Source organism: Rhinopithecus bieti, unplaced genomic scaffold (assembly GCF_001698545.2).
Source record: "Rhinopithecus bieti isolate Rb0 unplaced genomic scaffold, ASM169854v2 scaffold_30015, whole genome shotgun sequence".
Lineage (NCBI taxonomy): Eukaryota > Metazoa > Chordata > Mammalia > Primates > Cercopithecidae > Rhinopithecus > Rhinopithecus bieti.
The window spans coordinates 169,687-192,119 of record NW_016812995.1 but is presented as its reverse complement, the minus strand read 5'-3'; the positions used below and the strand labels follow the sequence as shown (position 1 = coordinate 192,119).

The 22,433-nt window shown below is 53.4% G+C and overlaps 1 protein-coding gene across 3 annotated transcripts; it reads left to right on the top strand.

The window, feature by feature from the left end:
* The first annotated feature begins 30 nt into the window (after positions 1 to 30).
* PLCD1 (phospholipase C delta 1) lies at positions 31 to 22,370 on the top strand. Of its 3 annotated transcripts, none has more exons than XM_017847398.1 (15): positions 31 to 189; positions 9,664 to 9,828; positions 13,417 to 13,645; positions 18,225 to 18,354; positions 18,453 to 18,684; positions 19,321 to 19,522; positions 19,609 to 19,753; positions 19,831 to 19,980; positions 20,073 to 20,231; positions 20,453 to 20,612; positions 20,725 to 20,841; positions 21,247 to 21,425; positions 21,516 to 21,648; positions 21,719 to 21,868; positions 22,008 to 22,370. In XM_017847398.1, exons 1-15 carry the CDS (start codon positions 156 to 158, stop codon positions 22,091 to 22,093), a joined length of 2,271 nt encoding a protein of 756 aa, XP_017702887.1. In that variant the 5' UTR covers positions 31 to 155; the 3' UTR covers positions 22,094 to 22,370. The 3 variants fall into 3 exon arrangements, with proteins under 3 accessions (XP_017702887.1, XP_017702886.1, XP_017702885.1); XM_017847397.1 differs by having other exon boundaries at positions 34 to 113; XM_017847396.1 differs by lacking the exon at positions 31 to 189 and adding an exon at positions 4,944 to 5,396.
* The last annotated feature ends 63 nt before the right edge of the window (positions 22,371 to 22,433 follow it).

Sequence of the window (22,433 nt, the reverse complement as noted above, 5' to 3'; positions counted from 1 at the left end):
CGGGGCGGGGCGGTGTCCCGGGACCACCCCCGGCCTCCTCCCACCGCGATCCATTCAGGTCCCTCCACCGCACTCTGTTTGGACCCCAGGCCGCCGGTGCTGTCTCCACTCACGTAAGTCCCGCGGTGCCCCTCCCGCCGCGCCGCCCGTCGGGCATGGACTCGGGCCGGGACTTCCTGACCCTGCACGGTGAGTGCCTGGCCCGCGCGAGCGGGAGACCCTGCAGGGGCTGACGCCTGGAAAGCCGTTCCGGGCACTGGCCAGGGAGCCCCCAGCTCCTTCGGCCGCCTCCACACCACCCCAGGCCCTCCTCTCTGCTCCTTCACCGGACTGGGAAAATCTCAGCCCCCGGCTCCCTGGGTGGGACTGCCGGGCACGACCCTGGGCGTTTCCAAGCTTGTCCGAGATCTAGCCTGGGGGGTGGGCGGGCGGTACGGGTCTGAAGACTTCTCTCCGCCTCGCGGACCCCCTTGTCCTGGTCATGAAAGTCTGAGCTCTACGATCCCGCTCGCACGGAGGGGCGGAGAAGGAAGGAAACAGCATCCGAGAACGACCAAATTCTCCTTGCCCCATCCGGGCCGCCCCAGAGGCTCCCCAAAGCCTGGGCGTGCCTGGACCGCGTCAGGCCGCGCGGGTGTGGAGGAGTAGGGGCTAAGGGGGTGGGGCGAGGAGGTGTGCAAGGTTAACCGTGGTCGGGCCGTGCAGCCTTAACTGCCCAGCGCAGAATAGTCAGCGATGCCCAGGCTGGGAGAAGCAGCCTGATCCCCTCATCTGCAATCCTCCTGGGGGGACAGGGCCAGGTCTCAGCTGGAGCTGCCTGCTCCATCCTTTGTCCAGCACAGCTTTGTTTCCTCTGATAGGAGCCAGCTCTTTGCCCTTTCGCTGTCCCTCCAGCAGCCAGGGAAGCCTGGGCTCCTGAATGCAGATCTGGAGGCCTTCTGGGAGGCAGGAGGATGGGGAGGGTAACTTTGACTGGGCGCCTCTTTGCTCCAGGACAGGCACTCACCCACTCTTGGTGAGCCTGCCCTCCTGCCCCTCCAGATCACTTGCCAGCTCAGCAAACTCTGCTCCTTTCATACCAATTACTGCTTTACTGTATATCCCTCACTTTTTTAGTACCCTTGGGGTTGGAGACTTTAGTGGCCACCACCCATCCATCTAAACTGTTCATGGACATAATAGATGGGAAAGAGAAGGGCAGAGTCTTCTAGCCTTCCACTAGAGTCCCCCTGGAATTTAGAGGTACTTAGAGATGTTCCCATCAGCCAGCAGCCTCCAGTCTATCTCGTGTTCCCCAGTTGGCACAGACCCGGTCCTCCTGGCCCAGAGAGACCTTGCTCTGTGCCCAGAGCTGTTGCTTTTACACCAATAGCCTAGGCTCCTTAAAGCCACCTTGTCTAGATGAGTCATGGAGTCCCTGCCCCTTCCAGTGCCCCCTCTTCTTTCTTCAGGCCAGTGGTGTCTTTAGTGCGCCTGCCAGACTAGCAAGAAGGGAGGCTGGGCAGCTGAGAGGACACAGCAGAGACCTCTGCTTTCTCTCTGACACAGCGTCATTCCTTGGCTCCTGTTGGAACAGGCTTCATCCTCAGTGCCTGTGCCTTTGTTCAGTTTCTCTCCTGAGGCAGCCCTGGTATCTTTTCCATGGAGGAAGACACACGGAGGCTCAGTCAGGACCTCCCAGTCCTGTGGCATAGGCTTGGCTGCCCTGGCCCACCACATTTGAGACCAGTCTCCCAAATGCCTAACTCAGTCCAGCCTTTCCTGAAGGGTTGACATGAACACTGTGACCCCAAACTATTTTCCCTGAAGGCCCTGGCACTTTTGGCTCATCACCCAAAATTACCTCCTCAACTGCCATCTGTCTACACTGCAAACCAGACAGGGAAATAAGAACCTGTCAAGGAGGATGGTTGCTGGGAGGGGGTGGTCACTGTGCCCTGTGCTGTTCCAGGTTGTCTACACTTGCATTGGAGAGTCTGTATCTGTTTCACAGTGTGGGTGCCCCAGCACTGGATGTGCTGCCGGACCACACTCTCTGGCTTAGGGCTCCACACTCTCTGGAAGGAGCCCAGAGGGACTCCTCCTATTGGCCTGGGGAGCTATGGTGCTCACCTAGATGTGACATGTCCCTTCTGTCCTCACCCCAGATGCATGCAGAGGTAATGTAGTTTACTGGCATAGATTCTGAAAGCAAAGTACCTGGGTTCAAGCCTTGGCTTTCTCATCTCAGACGAATCCCTTGACTTCTCTGTGTGTCAGTTTCCTCATCTGTAAAATGGGGGATAATACCATCTACCTCATAGGGTTGCTATGAAGATTGAATGAGATATCTACACAGCAGTTAGAACAGTGCCTGGTACTCAGTGAGAACTATGTTCCTGCAGGAGTCCCCCTCCCCAAGTTTCTATGCCTTATGAGTTGCCATCTATAGTTCTTTGGGAGATAATGGGGGCATCATAAGGTAGTTCCTAGTCAGGGAAAATAGGACCAGAACTAGATTCAAGAGTGAGCCAGCCAGCTCTTTCTAGTGCCTCTGAAGCCCTCAGACTGATACGACAGCTTCCATTCTCCTTCCTTCACCTACTTCCTCCACTCACTATGCCTGGACTGGCTTCTCTAGCAGGTTCCCCGAGGTGCCCAAAAGGACATCACCTCCCAGGGCCCTCCCCTCACTGAACACCTCCTACATACACACTAACTTTTCCTACACCCAATCCCTTTTGCCCACCGCCCCCCTGCCCCGCGACAGGTGCCATTTGTAAAAATAGAAAATAGAGGGACCTCATCTTGGCCCCAGGAGACCTGGGCTCCAGTCCTATCTTTGCTTCTACTTACTGTGGGTCTGAGAATCATCCATGGGATAGCAATACATATTTCACAGTAGGTGTTGTGAACATAAATACCAATGGGCATAGGAATTCTAGGTTGCCCCAAAACCAGTCCTCCAAGAGATGATGATTCCAGAACTTTTAGTAAGTTGGGGTGGCCAGCTCCTCACCTACGTATGTTCCAAAGCTGTCTGTCCCTAGGCTTCCAGGCCCATGCTACACAGGCACACACTGATCCACACCAATCTTAACTTTTTGTGCCACAGACCACTTTGGCAGTCAGGTGAAGCCTGTAGACCCTTTCTCAGGATCATGTTTTTATTTATTTATTTATTTATTTATTTATTTATTTATTTATGAGACAGAATCTCACTGTCACCCAGGCTGGAGTGCAGTTTGCACCATCTTGGCTTACCGCAACCTCCGCCTCCCGTGTTCAAGGGATTGTCTTGCCTCAGCCTCCGGAGTAGCTGGGATTACAGGCGCCCACTGCCACGCCCAGCTAATTTTTGTATTTTTAGCAGAGACGGGGTTTCTCCATGTTGGCCAGGCTGATCCCAAACTCCCGACCTTAAGTGATTCTCCCACCTTGGCCTCCTAAAGTGCTGGGATTACAGGTGTGAGGCACTGCGCCTGGCCAGGATCATGTTTTTAAACACAGAAAATAAAATACATAAGAATTCAAAGGAAGCCAATTATTTTGAGATGTTATTCTATCTACAGGTACTTGAGGGGTCTTTGGTCTGGTTAAGAACCCCTGCACAGTTTCTCCATAACACAGGCTCCCTTTGCACTCTGCTTCCTCTCTCCAAAGAAGAATAACTTTTCCGTGTTCATATTTCAGTTCATCTACCTTGTCCATCTATTCACCTTGCTAATGATTTATTCTCTCTGGTATGACTTAGGCAAGTTACTCTGCGCTTCAGTTTCTTGTTATTACTGCTGTGCTTGTCTATGCCAATAACCGGCTTTGCCAGTGACTCACTGTCAATGCTGGTGACTGGAGCTGCAGTGAAGCGAACTGGGGGAACTACTCAGAGGCTGAGAGTAAACGAGTGAGTCAGGCCTCTGGGTGGTGTCCTGACCTTGGCACACAGTAGGGGCTCAATAAATAATTACTGGGTGAATGAAAGTGAATTTGTGATGTACACGAAAGGACCCACTGTTCCCGAGCATATTGGCAGCAAAGTTTTGTGCAAAGTTACAGTCGTTCTCATGTATTCATGAAAGCCAGCTTGGGTTAATGGGCTCATTTTAAGATTAGCATTTTTTCAAGAATTTCGTTTGCATCCGGCACCTTGGGGACGATCACTTTGGTGGTCAAACCGAGAGAAGCAAACAAGCCCACCTGAGGTTCACAAATGAGGCAACAGCAAGCTGAGTCGTAATGAATTAGTTGAGCAATTGAAGTAACATACTTGGGGGGGCTCGGTGTCTGGCCCAGGCTCTATCCTCGGTCCCGCCTGGCCTCGCTCCATTCAGGTCCCCGCTAGACTGCCGCCCTCCTCCCACTGGGACTCCCCTCAGCTCTTTCTCCCCAGACTCAGCCCTTCGGTTCTGCGCCAGCCTCCAAGGTGGCCTTAGAATTGGCCGCTCAGGCTCCCTGGTCAGACTCCGCCCACACTGCCTCCAGGGCCCTGGCTCCGCCCCCGCACCGCCTCCAAAGCCGAGGGCCCGCCCCTCCCTGCCTGGACACCGCCCTTCCAGTGCGGGATCCTCCCAAGCTCGCCTCCTGGGCCCCGGCCCCGCCCCCGGACTGCTTCCTGGGTGTGGCTCTGCCTCCACGTCGCCTCTGGAGCAGAGGCTCCCGGCCTGAGCTCCGCCTCTGGGCCTGACCCCTCCCTCGTCCCCTACCTTGGCTCTGGTCCCGCCCCCAGTCCGTTTTCTGGCCTCTGGCCCTCGACACAGATTTGCTTCCTGGGTTATGGATTTGTCCCACTACGCCTCCGCGGGTCCCGGCACCTCCTCGGTCCCGCCTCCTGGGTTCTGGATCCACCCCCTATCCCCACCCACGCCTCGACGCTGCTCTCGCCCCACCTCCAGGGGGCATTGTCCCACACCTCTTGGATGGCCCAGCCTTTTGGGGTCTGACTCCGCCCTCCCTTAGTCCAGATTTTCTTCTCGTCCCGCCTCCTGTGTTCTGACTCCCCCCACCCCCACACTTTGCCTGGGTTTCCCACTCGCCTCACCTTCAGGGGGCATAGGTCCCTCCCCTCGTGGACTAGCTCCGCCTCCCATGGTCTGACTACCCCCCATCCCGGATTTCCCTCTCGTCCCGCCCCTCCGGAGTGAGCCTCTCCTCTCGAAGTCTAGCTCCTCCCTCCCACTCCTGGACTCCGCTCCTGCTCCCCTCCAGGGCGACAGTTCCGCCCCCTAGACCAAAGCAGTGGGTGTCGTGAGCATAAAACACTGGAGGCAGCACTCACTGTCCTGGATCCTGCTCCACGCAGGCAGGGGCACTGTGGAGCGCCATGCAGTGCCTGGGGATCCGGAGCCGGAGCCGCTCCAGGGAGCTCTACCTGCAGGAGCAGAGCCTTAAGGTGGCGGCGCTCAATGGACAGAGGCTGGGTAAGGGGCGCAGAGCACTCTGAGATCTGCGGGGAATGGGCAGGCAGCTGGAGCAAGACGCCGACCACTTGTCCCTTAACTTGGGGCCATTTGCCTTGGAGCCTTTAATTGGACATGTTTAGTACTTATGTGAGTGTGTGGCCCACTGTGGGGCAGTGTTTGCAGTGGTAGCACGTCGGGGTGAGTACTAGGGTAATAAGACACCCCTTCTCATGATTTAACTCAGCCATTCCAAAGCTCCCCATCCCTTGTCACCTGATGCCCTCCTGTTTACAAATTTCTGAGGCACTGAGTGTGTGGCCTGGTGTGTTACAGGTATGACTGTGTAACCAATGAGGTGATCTGCAAGAGTTTGTGCTTCAATTTGATCCTGTGCGAAAGTGTGCCTGTATGTGATGAGTGTGACAGTGGTGATCTAGCATGGGACCCAGTGCCGACTGAGTAGTTCAGTCACGACTGTGGTCTGTGGTGGGGCAGTGTGTAATGATGGTGATGGTGTGTAATGTTGTGAAACAAAGTGTGTGACATTGTGGCACTGAGGGTGGCTGCTTGTAACCCAGTGTGACAGCGTGTGATCTGTTGTGATACCGTTCAACTGAGTGTGACTGTATAACCAGTGTGACAGTGGGTGACCCAGGGTGACTGAGTGGTTTTGTCATTCCGTTATGGTGTGTGTGTTATATGGATTTTCTGATGTTCTTACTCTGTGGCAGTGTATCCCTTCACAGTGGCTGCATAAAGTTTCATAGTGCTGACCCTGTGGGTAAGCTACCTGCTTCTGAGTCCTGACTCCACTATGCAACTTCCTTGAGCCTCAATTTCCTCTTGTGTAAAATGGGAATAATGACAGTGCCTTCCTCAGAGGGTTATTGAGAGAATTAGGTGCATGTGCTAAGAACAGTATCTTATTTAAATATTAACTATTATTATGGGAGCCTCTATCATCATCATCATGTTCTGGCACTGTATGTTGTGTGGCTATGCGTGACTAAGTGTGACACTGTGCAACTCCCTGTGACAGTGTGTAATTTTGGGGGGCAGTGTGTCATTGTGTGTGGCTCATTGTGTTTGAGGTTGTGTGTGTGTGTGTCTGTGTATTTGTGTGGCCATATCTGTGTAGCTCTGTATCGCTGTGGGTCCCAGTCCCAGTGTGTGCATCACCCTAGGTATAGGGACAGGACTCCTGGCACCTCCCTCAGCTTCCCACTGGCACCTGCAACACCCTGTATGCCCCACCACATGGCAGTCTCACTGTGCACAGCTAGCCTGAGCAGGCTACAAGGTCAACCCAGGGTCAGCTCAAAGGCCCCTCACCACCACCCTCCCACAGGAGGAGAAGCTATTAGGTTGATGCAAAAGTAATCAGTTTTTGCTATTGAAAGTAATAGCAAAAACCACAATTACTTTTGCACCAAACTAATACTATGACTGGGTTGAGTAGGGCTGGGTGAGGGGTGCCACAGACTTTCTGGGTACTAAGGGAGCAAGGGTGGTGGGGCAGGCAGTCCAGAAGGTTCAGAAACAGAAGGGCCCCAAATGAGGCTAAGAGATGAGGGCACCTGCCCAGGTTTCCTAATGGTCCAGAGGGGTGTGGCTATCGCCTTTCTGGAATTATCACTCTGGAACTGATATCCACCTTTTAGAAACTATTGTTGGCAGCTGGAGGTTTATCTCTGCCTGACTGTAGATAGGGCCACAGCCTGGCTCCAGGACAGGATGAGTATGTCATCTCTTTCATGGTGTTTTCCAGAACAGGAGGGTGGTGCTCAACTTCTACTTCCTGGCTCCCAGCACATCCCCATATGTGCTGTCAGCAGTGGCTTGCCCTGATGTATGCCCAGCAGGGTGCTGGCAGAGGGTAAGGAGATGTACCTCTCAGCTTTAGAGGGACATCAGTCTTAGAAGGGATAGTGGAATTCCCCACTGGAGGCCGGAGGTGGCCCTGTCCTCTGGCAGCCTGGGAACTCCCTTCTCCCTCCTCTTGTCTCAGGCTCCTCAGACACAGTCAGTAGTTGGGAATATTCTATCAGAGCCCCCTTCTTTTCCACTGGGACTCCCCTTGGGCTAAGAGGGAGCTGCTCACAGTAAGGCAGAACAACTCATCAAGTGGGTAGACAGACCTGGGAGAAAGGTGGAGGAAGGTCACATCAGACTGTCACCCCGAGGAGGCCCAGGGATGCCTCCCCCACGCTGTTATTAGCCCAGTGCTGATGGGGGAACAAAAGCAGAAAGAGGGAAGGGAGTTGCCTAAAGCTATAGGAGGTGGATGTTAGCACTGGCCTCTGTTCTGACTCGAAGCAGGAGACTGGGGAGGGCTAGAGATGTGTGAGCGATTGAAGGCTGGGGAAGTGGTCCAGAGGGTTCTGTGAGCCCTGAAGATATGTGGGACAGGCTGGCTCGGGGAGGGGGCATGGATAAAATGGGAGAGGCCATCCATTGTTGGGGATCTGGGCTCAGAAAAGAAAAGGCCTGTGGCTTTGTGAGGGCTTCCCCACATAGGCTTAGGCTTAAGACCCTCAGACTAGACACTTGAAGTCCGGAGGCTGCCACTGTGCTGGAGCAAAGGACAGAGATTGCTGATGGGTCACATAGCCCTGGGGAGAGAAGTGAAGTGGCTGATTGACTCTCAACAGAGCTGGCTGCTGGACTATACGTGGCTAGGGTGATACACGCACACATACGCCCTTATAGATGTTTCTATATTACACCAGTGGGTTACTAAGGGTTGGGGTCACTTTTATCAACTTTATCAGTTGGTGCAGGACCTGCTGGGTGGTGAAGGCTCTGGCATCCTTTTGTGCCTCCAGTCTGGGCCTGGTAGGACTGAGGGCATCGCATCTTTGGGAGCCCACGGCTCTGAGAGCAGCAAAGAGTGGGGCAGTACTGGGGCAAGCAGCCAGGTTCCTCTCTGTGGGCTCTGGGACAGGACCTGTTCAGCTTCGGAAAGGGATGCACTGTGCCTTAAAGCTGCTGTATCCTGGCCAGGCGTGGTGGGTCTCACCTGTAATCCAAGCACTTTGGGAGGCCAAGGCGGGTGGATCACGAGGTCAGGAGATTGAGACCATCCTGGCTAACACGGTGAAACCCCATCTCTACTAAAATACAAAAAATTAGCCGGGCGTGGTGGTGGGCGCCTGTAGTCCCAGCTACTCGGGAGGCTGAGGCAGGAGAATGGTGTGAACCCGGGAGGCGGAGTTTGCAGTGAGCCGAGATTGCGCCACCGTACTCTAGCCTGGGTGACACAGCGAGACTCCGTCTCAAAAAAAAAAAAAAAAAGCTGTTGTATCCTGAGGGGTCCCAGACCCTGGGCACTCTGAGATGGGGCTGGGGCAGCGAGGGACAGGGCCATCCCAGCAGGCCAAACACAGGCTACAGTGGACTCATCTGTCTCTTCTTGGGGCAAGGATCAGAGATCCACCATGTGGGCTCAAGTCAGAGGTGGAGGGGACAGCAAGGGTAAGGGTGGCAGAGATGGGCACAAGGGTCCCACAGTAACCACAATGTTGACACCAAGAACCCCAACTGCCATTAGCTCAGGGCCTGCACAGATTCAGGCATCATCTCATTGAACCTAGAACTTCCCGTTGAGGTGGTTGCTATTATTATCTCCATTTCATAGACAGGAAAGCAGAGGCCCAGCAGCATGAAGTCCCTTGCCCAGGTCACACAGCTTGTTGGGAAGGGCACCTGAACCTAGGCACAAATGATTCTGGAGCTATTGGAGTTGGGACATCGTTTGGCTCCATGACGCTCTGGGGTCCGTTTCCCTCTGGGGACCGTTTCCCTCTGTGTCTGTCCCCCTTTTGTCTCCCTGCTTTGCCTAACCTTTTGATCCCAGCTTCCTTCAGTTCACTCTGACCCCTAAGTGTGACCAGGAGGGGCTCACCTAATCTTTCAAAACCATCTTTCAGAACATTTCTTAGGGGCCTGGTCCTCTAGGAACCAGGGGTTCTTGAATTAGCTGCCTTTCTTTTGTTCATTCAGCTGTGGGTGGTAGGTCACAGTGTATAAGTATGGTCTTGGGTGGGCAGGTGTCCTGTTTGCATGGTCACCTTAGCTGGCAATCAGGGACGACTTCCTGGAGGAAGGCAGGCACTGGGAGCAGGTTGGAGCGTGGGTGGAGGAGGGAGGAGTAAACAGAGCTGAGGATGAGGCTGGGTGAAAAGTGGGCTCTGAGAGGGTCCAGAGGTGGGCACGGCCAGTGAGGGGCCTAGGGCATCAGGGAAACCAGCGGAGAAGGTGGCATCTTACTGGCTTTGATCCCCAGGCCTGCAGGATGATGAGGATCTACAGGCCCTGCTGAAGGGCAGCCAGCTCCTGAAGGTGAAGTCCAGCTCATGGAGGAGAGAGCGCTTCTACAAGTTGCAGGAGGACTGCAAGACCATCTGGCAGGAGTCCCGCAAGGTCATGCGGACCCCGGAGTCCCAGCTGTGTAAGTGCCCTGGGGTCACAGGGGAGGGGATAGAGTGTGGAATTTGCTCAGGGCTGGGTAAATATAAACGTCACTCATGGATCAAAACCACAGATGGGGAAACTGAGGCCTGGCCTGGTGGGGCATAGGTCATTTGTACAACCTGGACAGGCAATGGGGAAACTGAGGTTGGCTGGGGTTGGGGAGCGGGGCCAGTTAAATTGCCTGTTGGGAAATTGAAGCCTAGTCTGGGTTGGGAAGGGCAGTCATGGAACGAGGACCACAGATGGAAATGGCAAAGCTTTTGAGGGATGGGGATACTTAACCATGACCACAGATGGGGACAGCCAGGCTCAGAAGCAGGGAGAGAGCTGGACGGTATTGCCTGAACTCACAGGTTTCCGCCCAGGCATTTGTGAGGAGGGAAATTGGGCGGATTAGGACTCCAGGTGTGGTGAAGGCAAAAGCCAGGCCCAAGGTCCAGGCAGATAAGGTACTTCTGGGGTTGAGTGGCCAGGGTGGGAGCTGGGGCCGCAGGAGGCAGCTCCTTCCTGGGACTGGAGCTGCAGGAGGGGTGTTAGGGCAGAGCAGGACTGGGACACACAGACAGAGGAAACTGCTGGGGAGCCCTTGTGGGTCTGAGAGCTTTCTGGAAGCTTCTAAAAAGTCCAAGGAACCCAAGTCTCAGGCCACAAATAGAGCCTCCTGCAACGCCTCAGAGAGAAGAAAGCTCTGCTCACTTCTGCCCTTTAAGGGAGAGAATTCCCTAAAGATCCTATAAAGTGAGATGTCTTCTTCTATACCTTTACTTGGTGAGGAAATTGTAGGCTGATGCTATACAATTGAACAATGATGGAAATGTTCTGTATCTGCACTGTCCAGCATGGGAGCCACTAGCCACTTGTGGCTATTGATCGAGACCTTGAAATGTGGCTAGTGTGACTGCCAAACTGAATTCTCACTCTTATTTAATTTTAACTAATTTATATTTAAATAGCCCCAGATGGCTGGTGGCTACTGAATTAGTGCATATAAATCATTGCAGCCTGGGTTTCATATAGTCAAGAACCCTGGAGATCCCTCGCCTGTTCTCCTGCCATTGACTGAGGTGTGGGTGGGGAGATGGGGGCAGGTCTATGGGGAGTGAGACTGGACAATGGGTGATAAGCCCAGGTAGGAGGAGAGCATAAGGAAGGGGAGGATCCACCCACCGAGGGTGGCCCAGGAGGGTGCCTTTTACCCAGAAAGGGTCTGCCTGGCCTCAGGATACTGGACAGGACCTTGAGAAGGTATGGCCTGGCAGCCTGTAGCCTGTGGAGGGGCTGAAGGTAAGGCAGGACAGGAGCAGGACCAGTTGCGGAGAGCCTTGGGGCTCTCCACACAGTCCTTGGGGCTGTGTGCCATGGAAGATTTCCGAGCAGGGCAGGGCAGGGGAGGGTCTGAGGGGTAGGGGCTCCAGAACATTCTGAGGAAACCACACACATACACGGAGCCCCAGCTCAGCCTGCTGCCACACAATACAGGAGTGACCGCCTGACCTTTTCTCTGTCTGTGGCGCCAGACAGGCTCCTTCGTGGGGCTCTTGCCCTGATATGGGATTTCCTGTTAGATGCTGGTGGGTGGGAGCACAGTGAGAACGAGATCTTACACTCTGAGCCCTGGGGGTTCCTTGGAGCCCACCTACCTACCGATACATATGCATGACTCCCAGTGTGTACCTAGCTCTTGGGAAGCATGAAGCGGGAGACGGAGGAGTGGAAGACCCAGGCCTTTCCTTGCAGGAACCACATTTGGGCTGGCGAGAGGAGGACCTTGTATTGCGACAGCTGTGAGCAGATGGGCAGGAAGGGCATTGCAGGCAGGAGGCCCAGTGTGAGCCAAGGTGCAGGGTGAGGAGGAGGAACAGGCACGAATGGGAGGCTGAGGGGCTGCGTCCTGCCAGGAGGAGGGGCTGCAGGGAGCCAGGTCCAGGGTCAGGGAGCCAGGTGTGCACAGGTATGGAGCAAGGCCTGAGGGGGCTTTCTGCCAGTCAGATGCCTGAGACGGGTCTCGTGCTACGCCTGCTTTGTTGGCTGCCTCCCTTCTCTGGGTGAGCGGTGAGACTGTTGTCTTCAATTGCTCTTTACCCTCTGGGAAACAGAGGCCAGGTGAGGCAGGCCTGGAATAGCCTCCCCTTCTGCCCAGTTTTCTTTGGCTCTGCTTCCAGCTTTTTAAGTCTCCCCAATCCTGCCACTACTACCCACCCCCATAACTCTGGTTCCCAGAGGCCAAAGGTGTTATCAGAAGTGAAGGCATCTGGAGTTTCTCTCTGTGCGGGTGAGGGCGCTGGCCTTGGGGGGTTCCATGGCTCAGGCTTCCTGTTTTCATTCCTGACCCAGGCAGCTGCAGCTGCACCCTGTGTGCGACCGTGTGGGTCACCAGGGGCTGCAGGCAGAGGGATTAAGCAGTGCTATCCTCTGTCCCTGAGATGGCCCTGGCTCATGTGTCCCACTCCTCAAAGCCTGCAGCCCGGGCTGGCACATGGTACATTTGTGGGCACTGCAGGTGGCTAGGAGGCCCCTGGACACTCAGAGTGGGTGGGCACAGGGAGGGACAGGTGGACTTCAGCTAGAACCATCTAGGAGCCTGGACACATGGATGAGGATGGCTCAGGATGGGGGCATGGCAGGGGCAGAGCCTGGATCCTGCTGCTGGGAGGTGCAGCATGAGCCTGGCTGGAAGAACTGGCTCCTGGCCAGGCCATGGAGGGCACATTGGAAGCGGGGGTAGACAGGACCTGGCATCTCCCTGACGCTTGAAAGGCTGGGGTGTGAGGGGAGGGCCCTCCCCTTGGCTTTTCTAAGGGCAGATTGATGTAATCTCTTAGATCCCTTCAGGGCACCCTCCAGTTTGCCTCTTGGGATTGGGGAAGGCAGAGTCTTCCTGTATCCCCTGCCAAGGGGCTCCCTGAAGTCAGGATACACACAGCTGCACAGAGGGCATGACTCTGTCTCCTCTCCCATTCAGGGCTTCTCCCTCTGTCTTCAGCCTTCTGTCTATAGACCCCAGGGCTGGGGCTAACTGAGGGTGGTTCCAGTCTCTTGAATGTCTGGGAGAGGGGCCCGGTGGCTCTTGTGGCTTTGTCGGGTCAGGACAGACCCAAAGTCCAATACAGTCAGAAGGGTGTGTGGCCCTTCTCTGTCATGGGCCCCATACTCCAGAGTGGTCTATCTGCATCTCTAAGAGCCCTGCCCTGCCCTAGTCCTCTCCCTGGGGCCCTGTACCCCCCATCACTGAGAGAGCAGGCCTGGGGTCCCAGGTACCCTTTCCGCCGCTAAAGTCTGTCTTTCTTTCACCCTCTGTCCCTCCCTGTGCGTCTCCATTGTGCCTGCAATGACTGTGTCTCATGCTCTGGCTCCCCCTCAGTTTCTGTCTTCCTTTCTCCTTTTTGTCCCCCCTTATCTGACCTGCTGCCCCTCTCCTTTCCCTCTGGACTCAAGGCCTGAACTCTGGCCCTGACTCTGTGTCTCCAAACCATGCCCCTCTCCACTGTGGCCTTGGCCATGTCAGGGTCAGGGACTGACCTCACAGCATTCTCTCCCTCTCTCCTCCACTGTCCCCCTCTCGCAGTCTCCATCGAGGACATTCAGGAGGTGCGAATGGGGCACCGCACGGAGGGTCTGGAGAAGTTCGCCCGTGATGTGCCTGAGGACCGCTGCTTCTCCATTGTCTTCAAGGACCAGCGCAATACACTAGACCTCATCGCCCCATCGCCAGCTGATGCCCAGCACTGGGTGCTGGGGCTGCGCAAGATCATCCACCACTCAGGCTCCATGGACCAGCGGCAAAAGCTACGGCAGTATCCTTTTGGTGGCAGTGGGTCCAGGCCTGGCTTGTGGGCACTGGCTGTGGTTATCCCCAGGGTAACCTGGGTATGGAAGGTGGTTTAGGTATTTTGGGCTGCCATAACAAAATATCATAGACAGAGGCTGGAAGTCCAAGGTCAGGGTGCCAGTGCAGTCAGAGCCTGGTGAGGGCTGTCTCCTTTGCTGGCAGATGACTGTCTTCTTGCTGTGTCCTCACATGGTGGGGAGAGAGACTAGGTTCTCTGCCATCTCTTCTTGAAAGGGCACTAATCCCAGCCCGGGTGCCCCACCCTCATGACCTCATCTCAACCAAGTTATCTTCCAAAGGCCTTGTCTCCAAATATCACGTTGGGCATTCGGGCTTCAACATACGAATTTGGTGAGTTGGGGGGTTGGGTATACATTTCAGAAGGGAAGGAGGGAAGGTACATGAAGCCCGCTTTGGTCTAGTCTGACCAGAGCCCAAATAGCTCTGGTGCTCCTGATGCTCCCTGTGTCCCCATCTGTCACCAGCATGGAGTTGGGGGTCTGGGGAGCCTGAGGGGAGCAGCCTGCTGCAATGGGAGACCAGTCTTGGGTGTTTTAATCATGTTTTCTAGAGTTACTACATGATTTCCCTCTGGGAGTTGGGAGGCCATGGTACCCTCCTGTGCCATTATTTGGGGAGTGATCAAGTTCCCCTGGGTCTGGTGTGTAGGCCAGTCTGTGGGCTCAAAACAAATTAACTTCAACATTTAGTTACACAGTGACACACTGGTTTATGATTCCAAATGGTCAGGCTTCTGGCATGTACGGATTAGGGTGGAGCCCGCTCTCTTCATTTTTTATGGCACCTTTATTGAGTATAATTCACATACCATATAATTAACCAATTTAAAGTGCTGAACCTGATTCAGTGCTTTTTAGTATATTCACAGAGTTGTGCAGCCATCACCACAATCAATTTTAGCACATTTCCATCACCCCAGAAAGAAATCCTGTACCCCTTAGCAGTCACTCCCCATTTCGCCTCAACCACCAGCCCTCGACAGCCACTTACCTACTTTCTGCCTCTATACTTTCCTGTTCTGGGCATGTTACAGAAACGGAATCATGGAGTCTTTTGTGACTGGCTTCTTTCATTTAGCATGATATTTGCAATGTTCATCTGTATCGTAGCCTGTGTCAGTATTTCATTGCGTCTAGTAATATGCTATTGTATGGATAGACCACATTTTATTTATCTATTCACCAGGTGATGGACATTTAGACTGTTTCCACTTTGGGGCTTTTACGAAGAATGCTGATATTAACATTTGTGTATAAGTTTTGGTGTGTGTATATGTTTTCATTTCTCTTGGAGTAGAATCACTGGGTCATATGGTAACTATGTTTAACCTTTTAAGAAACTGCCAAACTGTTTTCCAAACAGGCTGCATCAATTTACATTCCCACCAGCAGTATACGAGGGTTTCAGTTTTCTATGTCCTTGACAACACTACATCTTTCTTTTTGATTATAGATACCCTGTGGGTATGAAGTGGTATCTCATTGTGATTTTGATTTGCATTTCCCTAATGATTAGTGATATTGAGCATTTTTCCATGTATGTTTATGTATCTTCTTTGGAGAAATATCTATTCAGGTCCTTTGCCCATTTTTTGGATCATTTATCTTTTTATTATTGAGTTGTAAGAGCTCTTTATATATTCTAGATACAAATCTTTTATGAGATTTATGCTTGCAAATAATTTCTCCATTCTGTGGGTTGTCTTTTCTCTTTCTTGATGGGTTTTTGTTTTAGATAGAAAAGTGAAACAGTGAAAGTGGAGAAGAAATAAAGAAGTCTGGAACTGCTTGTGATCAGTTAGTTGTAAACACCCCTACACTCAGACCAGACTCTTCATATTCTTTGAAGCATAAAAGTTTTTGGTTTTGATGAAGTGTAATTCATATACTTTATTTCTTTTGTTATTTACATTTTTTGCCATCATCTTCAGGAAGGCTTTGCCTAATCCAAAGTGCTGGGATTACAGCAGTGAGCCACTGCGCCCGGCCTGAATTCTCAATTTTACTCTGTTTGTCTAGATGTCTGTCCTTGCACCACTACCACAATATTTTGGTTTCTGTAACTTTGTAGTAAGTTTTGAAATAAGGAAGTGTGAGTTCTCTAAATTTGTTTCTGTTTTTTTTTTTTTTTTTTCAATATTGCTTTAGCTATTCTGGGTCCCTTGAGTTTCTGTATGAATTTTAGGATTAGCGTGTCAATTTCTGCAAAGAAGCCAGCAAGATTTTGATAGGGATTATATTGAATGTATAGATCAATTTGGAGCATATTCCCAGTATAGTAATGTCAAGTCTTCTGATCCATGAACATGTAATGTCTTTCCATTTATTTATGTCTTCTTTCATTTTTTTCAACAGCACCTTATGGTTTTCCAGGTTTTGCCCTTAAACAATTTCTTTAAAAGTATTTTATTCACTTTGCTGCTACTGTAAATGGAAATGTTTTCTTAATTTCACTTTAAATTTTTCATTGCTGGTGTGTATCCACTCCTTAGGGGACACATTTTGAGCCCTGTTAATTTCCTTTTCTGTGTGCTTTTGAGCATTTGAAAAACTTTTAAGTGTTATTTCTCAATGGCACATCTGCCTGATTCTGAGCTTTTTAAAAAGCCCAATTCTATGGCATTTTTGTCATAATCACACCTTTGGCAGAGCCTTGACCTTAGACAATCTCATGCCCTCAGCAGAGTCCTGCTGCCTAGATCTTAAGATCATAAAGCCATTCTAATTTATAGTGCCTATACTCAGTGAAACATTATACAGCCATTAAAGCTGTTTATGGAGACTACGCTAACACAGGGAAATAATTATGATATAATGTTACACAGAAAATGGACTACAAATGTATGATTTCCACTATTTTTGGCAGATGCATCATTAGGCAAATTAAAATCCAGAAAGGCTGGGCTCAGTGTCTCACACCTCTAGTCCTAGCACTTTGGGAGGCTGAGGCAGGTGGATAGCTTGAGCTCAGGAGTTCAAAACTAGTCTGGGCAACATGGCAAAACCCCATCTCTACAAAAAACACAAAAATTAGCCAGCCATAGTGGCATGCACCTGTAGTTCCAGCTACTTAGGAGACTGAGGTGGGAGGATTGTTTGAGGCTGCGGTGAGCCATAATCATGCCACTGCATTCCAGCCTGGGCAACAGAGTGAGACCCTGTCTCAAAAAACCAAATAAATAAATAAAATTGCAGAAAAATATATTAGGAGGAAAATGCAAATATCAGAAGCTTCTGGAGGAGGTAGGTGGATCTTTAAAACTTCATTCTAGGCCAGGCACAGTGGCTCACACCTATAATCCCAGCACTTTGAGATGCCAGGTGGATCACTTGAGGTCAGGAGTTCAAGACCAGCTTGGCCAAATCCTGAAACCCCATCTCCACTAAAAATACAAAAATAGCCAGGCATGGTAGCATATGCCTGTAATCCTAGCTCCTCAGGAGGTTGGAGCAGGAGAATTGCTTGAACCCAGGGGGCAGAGGTTGCAATGAGCCGAGATCGCACCAGTGCACTCTAGCCTGGGCGACACAGCAAGACTCCGTCTCCAAAAAACAACAACAACAACAACAACAACAACAAAAATTCTAACATGTTTTCCAAATTGTATATATGGGTATATATGTGGAAAAGAATAATTATGACAGAAAGCCAGGTGAAAAAAATTCAAGTTCAGAATGGTCCAGCCAAGCACAAGATTCATGTGCTGAAGGTTATTCAGCAGGTGGAATATCCATTTCTTTAGTGTTGGATATTTATTATTATATATTGTATGTTGAAAACCAGTCCAGTTGGCTGACATCTGTAATCCCAGCACTTTGGGAGACCAAAGCAGGAGGACTGCTTGGGCCTAGGAGTTTGAGACTAGCCTGGGCAACATAGGGAGACCCTGTCTCTACCAAAAAAAAAAAAGCCAGGTGTGGTGGTATGGTGCACACCTGTAGCGGTAGAATCACTTGAGCCTGAGAGGTCAAGGCTGCAATGAGCTGTGATTGTGCCACTGCACTCCAACCTGGGCGACAGAGTGAGATCTTGTAAAAAAAAAAAAAGAAAAGAAAAAAAAAAAAAAAGAAAAGGAAACAGAAAGAAAGGAAGGAAGGAAGGAAGGAAGGAAGGAAGGAAGGAAGGAAAAGAAAAGAAAAGAAAAGAAAAGAAAGAGAGAAAAGGAAAACCAGAAGGATACACTTTGGAATGTTAATAGTACTTATCCCTAGGTGATAGACTATGGGGGATTTGTTTGCTTGTTTACTTTTCTGCATTTTCTAAATTGTCTACAGTGGGCCCTTTTATAGTAAGAAAATAAATGTTTTAAAATTTGAAAGGTTTGAAAACAAGCAAATAGAAAAAGATCCCTTAATGGGATGTAACATTTTCCTCTGAAGAGGCCACTGAAACGTGGATGTGTAGTAAGTCAGGCCTGCAGGGAGCTGTGGCTATAGGTGGCTTCAGCTGGAGTCATCCATGGCTCTGGCTGGGACCTTGGTGGGTTCCAGGACTCCTGGGTTCTTTCCTTACTTCTTGCCCAGCTGGATTCACTCCTGCTTGCGAAAAGCTGACAAGAACAAGGACAACAAGATGAGCTTCAAGGAGCTGCAGAACTTCCTGAAGGAGCTCAACATCCAGGTGGACGACAGCTATGCCCGGAAGATCTTCCGGGTGAGGCAGGAAGTGGGGACTGGGGCTGCCTGTCCATGGGGCCCTTGACCCCGGCTCAAGGCCTGCTCTGAGCCCACCCGGCTGTCCTGGCTCTGCAGGAGTGTGACCGCTCCCAGACAGACTCCCTGGAGGACGAGGAGATTGAGGCCTTCTACAAGATGCTGACCCAGCGGGTGGAGATCGACCGCACCTTCGCTGAGGCCGCGGGCTCAGGGGAGACTCTGTCGGTGGATCAGTTAGTGACGTTCCTGCAGCACCAGCAGCGGGAGGAGGCGGCAGGGCCTGCGCTGGCCCTCTCCCTCATTGAGCGCTACGAGCCCAGTGAGACTGGTGAGAGCCTGACCAGGGCCTGCCACCTGCAGTCGCAGTGCCGCACTGGGCCGGGAGACCCCTGGGGAGACTGCAGCCAGAAAGAAGGGAGCCGGAGGGAAGGGGCTGCCTCAGCCAGCCCCGCGCCCCTGCTCAGCACTTTCCAGTCCCATGAAAGCCGGCAGATGAGAGACAGGGCTCCCGCATCCCTGCCCTTCCCTGGTCCTGTTTCCCTCTTAGCACCTCCTTCAGGGGGCTTTGAGAACCTCTTCTTCAAGAAACCAGAGAGATGGCTGAAAAGCAGCTGCTACTCCTACTTCCTTTTTTGTGCTCATGCTGGGCCAGCTTTGAGATGTGATAGTGCAGAGAAGATGGGGCCCTGCTCTGGAGGGGGCTCCAGTCTGGGGGTACAGAGAACGGGGAGATGACACCCTGTCCTCAGGGGTCTTAGAGTGTGCAGACAGGGGCAGAGGAGGAGACGGGGCCCCACTCTGGAGTAGCCACAGTCTGGTTGAGAGCCTCAGACTTATCCTAATTCCAAGAGCTCTGGAAGACTGGCTCAGGACAGGCAGGCAAGCGGGTTCAGAGGGCTCCTCTGTCCAGATGGGTGGGCAGCCGGAGGCTGGCTCTGACTGGCAGTGGCCTCCTCCCTCCTAGCCAAGGCGCAGCGGCAGATGACCAAGGATGGCTTCCTCATGTACTTACTGTCAGCCGACGGCAGTGCCTTCAGCCTGGCACACCGCCGCGTCTACCAGGATATGGGCCAGCCGCTTAGCCACTACCTGGTGTCCTCTTCGCACAACACCTACCTGCTGGAGGACCAGCTCGCCGGGCCCAGCAGCACTGAGGCCTACATCCGGTGCTGTCCAGGGAAGCCTTGGGGCGGGAGTCTGGGTGGGACCCAGGACGGGACTTGGAGGGTCCTAGCTGCCACCCTCCCCTCAGGGCACTGTGCAAAGGCTGCCGCTGCCTAGAGCTTGACTGCTGGGACGGACCCAACCAGGAACCAATCATCTACCACGGCTATACTTTCACTTCCAAGATCCTCTTCTGCGATGTGCTCAGGGCCATCCGGGACTATGCCTTCAAGGTGGGCGTGCCCCTGGCAGGCGAGGAATGGGATGCTAGGGGTGTCCCACCACTCCTAATGTGCCCTTGGGCCTGCAGGCATCCCCCTACCCCGTCATCCTGTCCCTGGAGAACCACTGCACCCTGGAGCAGCAGCGCGTGATGGCACGGCACCTGCAAGCCATCCTGGGCCCCATGTTGTTGAACCGGCAGCTGGATGGGGTCACCAACAGCCTGCCCTCCCCTGAGGTGTGTGGTGGGGATGTGGGATCCCAGGGGGAGGGTGGAGAGCCTGGCCGGGAGGCTAGGTGTGTCTTGACCAGTTGCCCCTCCACCCCTAGCAACTGAAGGGGAAGATCCTGCTGAAGGGGAAGAAGCTCGGGGGGCTCCTGCCTCCTGGAGGGGAGGGTGGCCCTGAGGCCGCTGTGGTGTCAGACGAAGATGAGGCTGCTGAGATGGAGGATGAGGCAGTGAGAAGCCGCGTGCAGCACAAGCCCAAGGTTTGAAGGGGAGCTGTGGGGTGGGGCAGCCCGGGCCTTCCCCACCCCCTAAACCCTGGGAGGTCTGCCTTGTCTCAGTTCTCTGTGGCTGCCACTCAGACCCTCTGCCCCGCTCTGTCTGTCTGTCTCCTTCTATCTCTCCATGCCTGGGTTTCTGGCTTTCTCAGTGCCTACCCTGCCCCAACCACTGAATCTAACCCGGGCCTCCCCGTGGCCCCCAGGAGGACAAGCTCAGGCTAGCACAGGAGCTCTCTGACATGGTCATTTACTGCAAGAGCATCCACTTTGAGGGCTTTGCCAGTCCTGGCACCCCTGGACAGGCCTTCTACGAGATGGCGTCCTTCTCTGAGAACCGTGCCCTTCGACTGCTCCAGGAATCAGGTGAGGCCTGGCTCCCCACTACTCCTCTGCTCTGTTACAGAGAGAACTGGCAGGGCAGTGCTCGGGCCTCACCAGGAGGCCTCCACTGCGACTGAATCACACCTCCCCTCAGGAAATGGCTTTGTCCGCCACAACGTGGGGCACCTGAGCAGAATCTACCCGGCTGGATGGAGAACAGACTCCTCCAACTACAGCCCCGTGGAGATGTGGAACGGGGGCTGCCAGATCGGTATGGGCTGGCTGGGGCTGGAGGAGGCCTGGAGGAGGGTTTCAGTCCCAAGGTGGGGGGCCTGGAGCCTCGAAGGCCATGCAGTGGAGCTCTGAGGACCCAAGCAGGGTCAAATGCAGGGGCTTGTGGAGCTGGTAATATCCGTCTGGAAATATCTGCCCACCAGCACGTCCCAGTGTCTGAAACCTCATTAGCACACTAGCCCTTTGATTTCTGACACGAGAAATGGAAGGTGTGGTTAGCGTGGTGGGTCACTGAGGGTGGCAGGTGGGCAGCAGGCATTGGAGTGATGCTGTGCCCTGATAACTCACCATGTGACCCTAGTCCTCAGTGTACCCTGAGCAGGCTGTGCTCTAGGGCCCCAGGGCCAACCCACAGCCTGCGACTGCTCTGTCCTGCCTGTAGTGGCCCTGAACTTCCAGACACCTGGGCCAGAGATGGACGTGTACCAGGGCCGCTTCCAGGACAACGGGGCCTGTGGGTACGTGCTGAAGCCAGCCTTCCTGCGAGACCCCAACGCCACCTTTAACCCCCGCGCCCTGGCTCAGGGGCCCTGGTGGGCACGGAAGCGGCTCAACATCAGGGTACGCCGGACCCAGGAGGGATAGGTGCCGATGGGCCTCCCTTCCCCGCTATCACTCCTGAACTGTCCATTGTCCCCTGCCTTTCCTCAGGTCATTTCGGGGCAGCAGCTGCCAAAAGTCAACAAGAATAAGAATTCAATTGTGGACCCCAAGGTAACAGTGGAGATCCATGGCGTGAGCCGGGACGTGGCCAGCCGCCAGACTGCTGTCATCACCAACAATGGTAGGTGCTGGGCCCGGGCTGGGCTACTAGGCTGGTGTCATGCTGTTGATAATGGTGCCTGTCCCTCTAGGTTTCAACCCATGGTGGGACACAGAGTTTGCGTTTGAGGTCGTTGTGCCTGACCTTGCCCTCGTCCGCTTCTTGGTGGAAGATTATGATGCCTCCTCCAAGAACGACTTCATTGGCCAGAGTACCATCCCCTTGAACAGCCTCAAGCAAGGTGAGTGTCAAGAGAAGGGGACGGCCAGGTTGGCGGGAAGCAGGGCCTGGTATCTCTTGGGCTGGGGCTGGCTGTCCCTTGAAGCATCCCCCGAGTGACCAAAACTCTCTGTGTTCCCTCCTGCCTGTCCACCCACCAGGATACCGCCATGTCCACCTCTTGTCTAAGAACGGGGACCAGCATCCGTCAGCCACCCTCTTTGTGAAGATCTCCCTCCAGGAGTAGGCTGGAGGAAGCCAGGAGGGTCCCCCCTGAGTGGGCTGGGCCCTCTGTCTGCACGTGGGGACAGGGCTGGTGTGGCTGTTCCCAGCCTCTTGCTCAGAGCTAGGCCCCCAAACTGCCTTCAGCTCTAACATAGTGTCTGCTGCTGCCTCCCTGGGGACCAGGAGCTAGCCCAGTCCCTGGAGCTGTCCTTCATTCCGTTAGGAACAACACTGCAGCCCTCTCCACCCTCTGGCCGGCCGGTGGTCAAGGGTTTTTATAAAAATCACGATAAGATTAAGCCTTGTGGTCTCTTTACCTGGATGCCAGAAAAATCCCCTGTGAAGCGTGTGTGTGTGTGTGT

Excerpts from the sequence above, each read along its gene's own strand:
- PLCD1 (XM_017847396.1), top strand. The coding sequence starts at position 5,300 with ATGCAGTGCCTGGGGATCCGGAGCCGGAGCCGCTCCAGGGAGCTCTAC. Across the intron at positions 13,646-18,224 it reads CAGCGGCAAAAGCTACGGCA|CTGGATTCACTCCTGCTTGC; the intron begins GTATCCTTTTGG and ends CTTCTTGCCCAG. Across the intron at positions 19,754-19,830 it reads TCCGGGACTATGCCTTCAAG|GCATCCCCCTACCCCGTCAT; the intron begins GTGGGCGTGCCC and ends TTGGGCCTGCAG.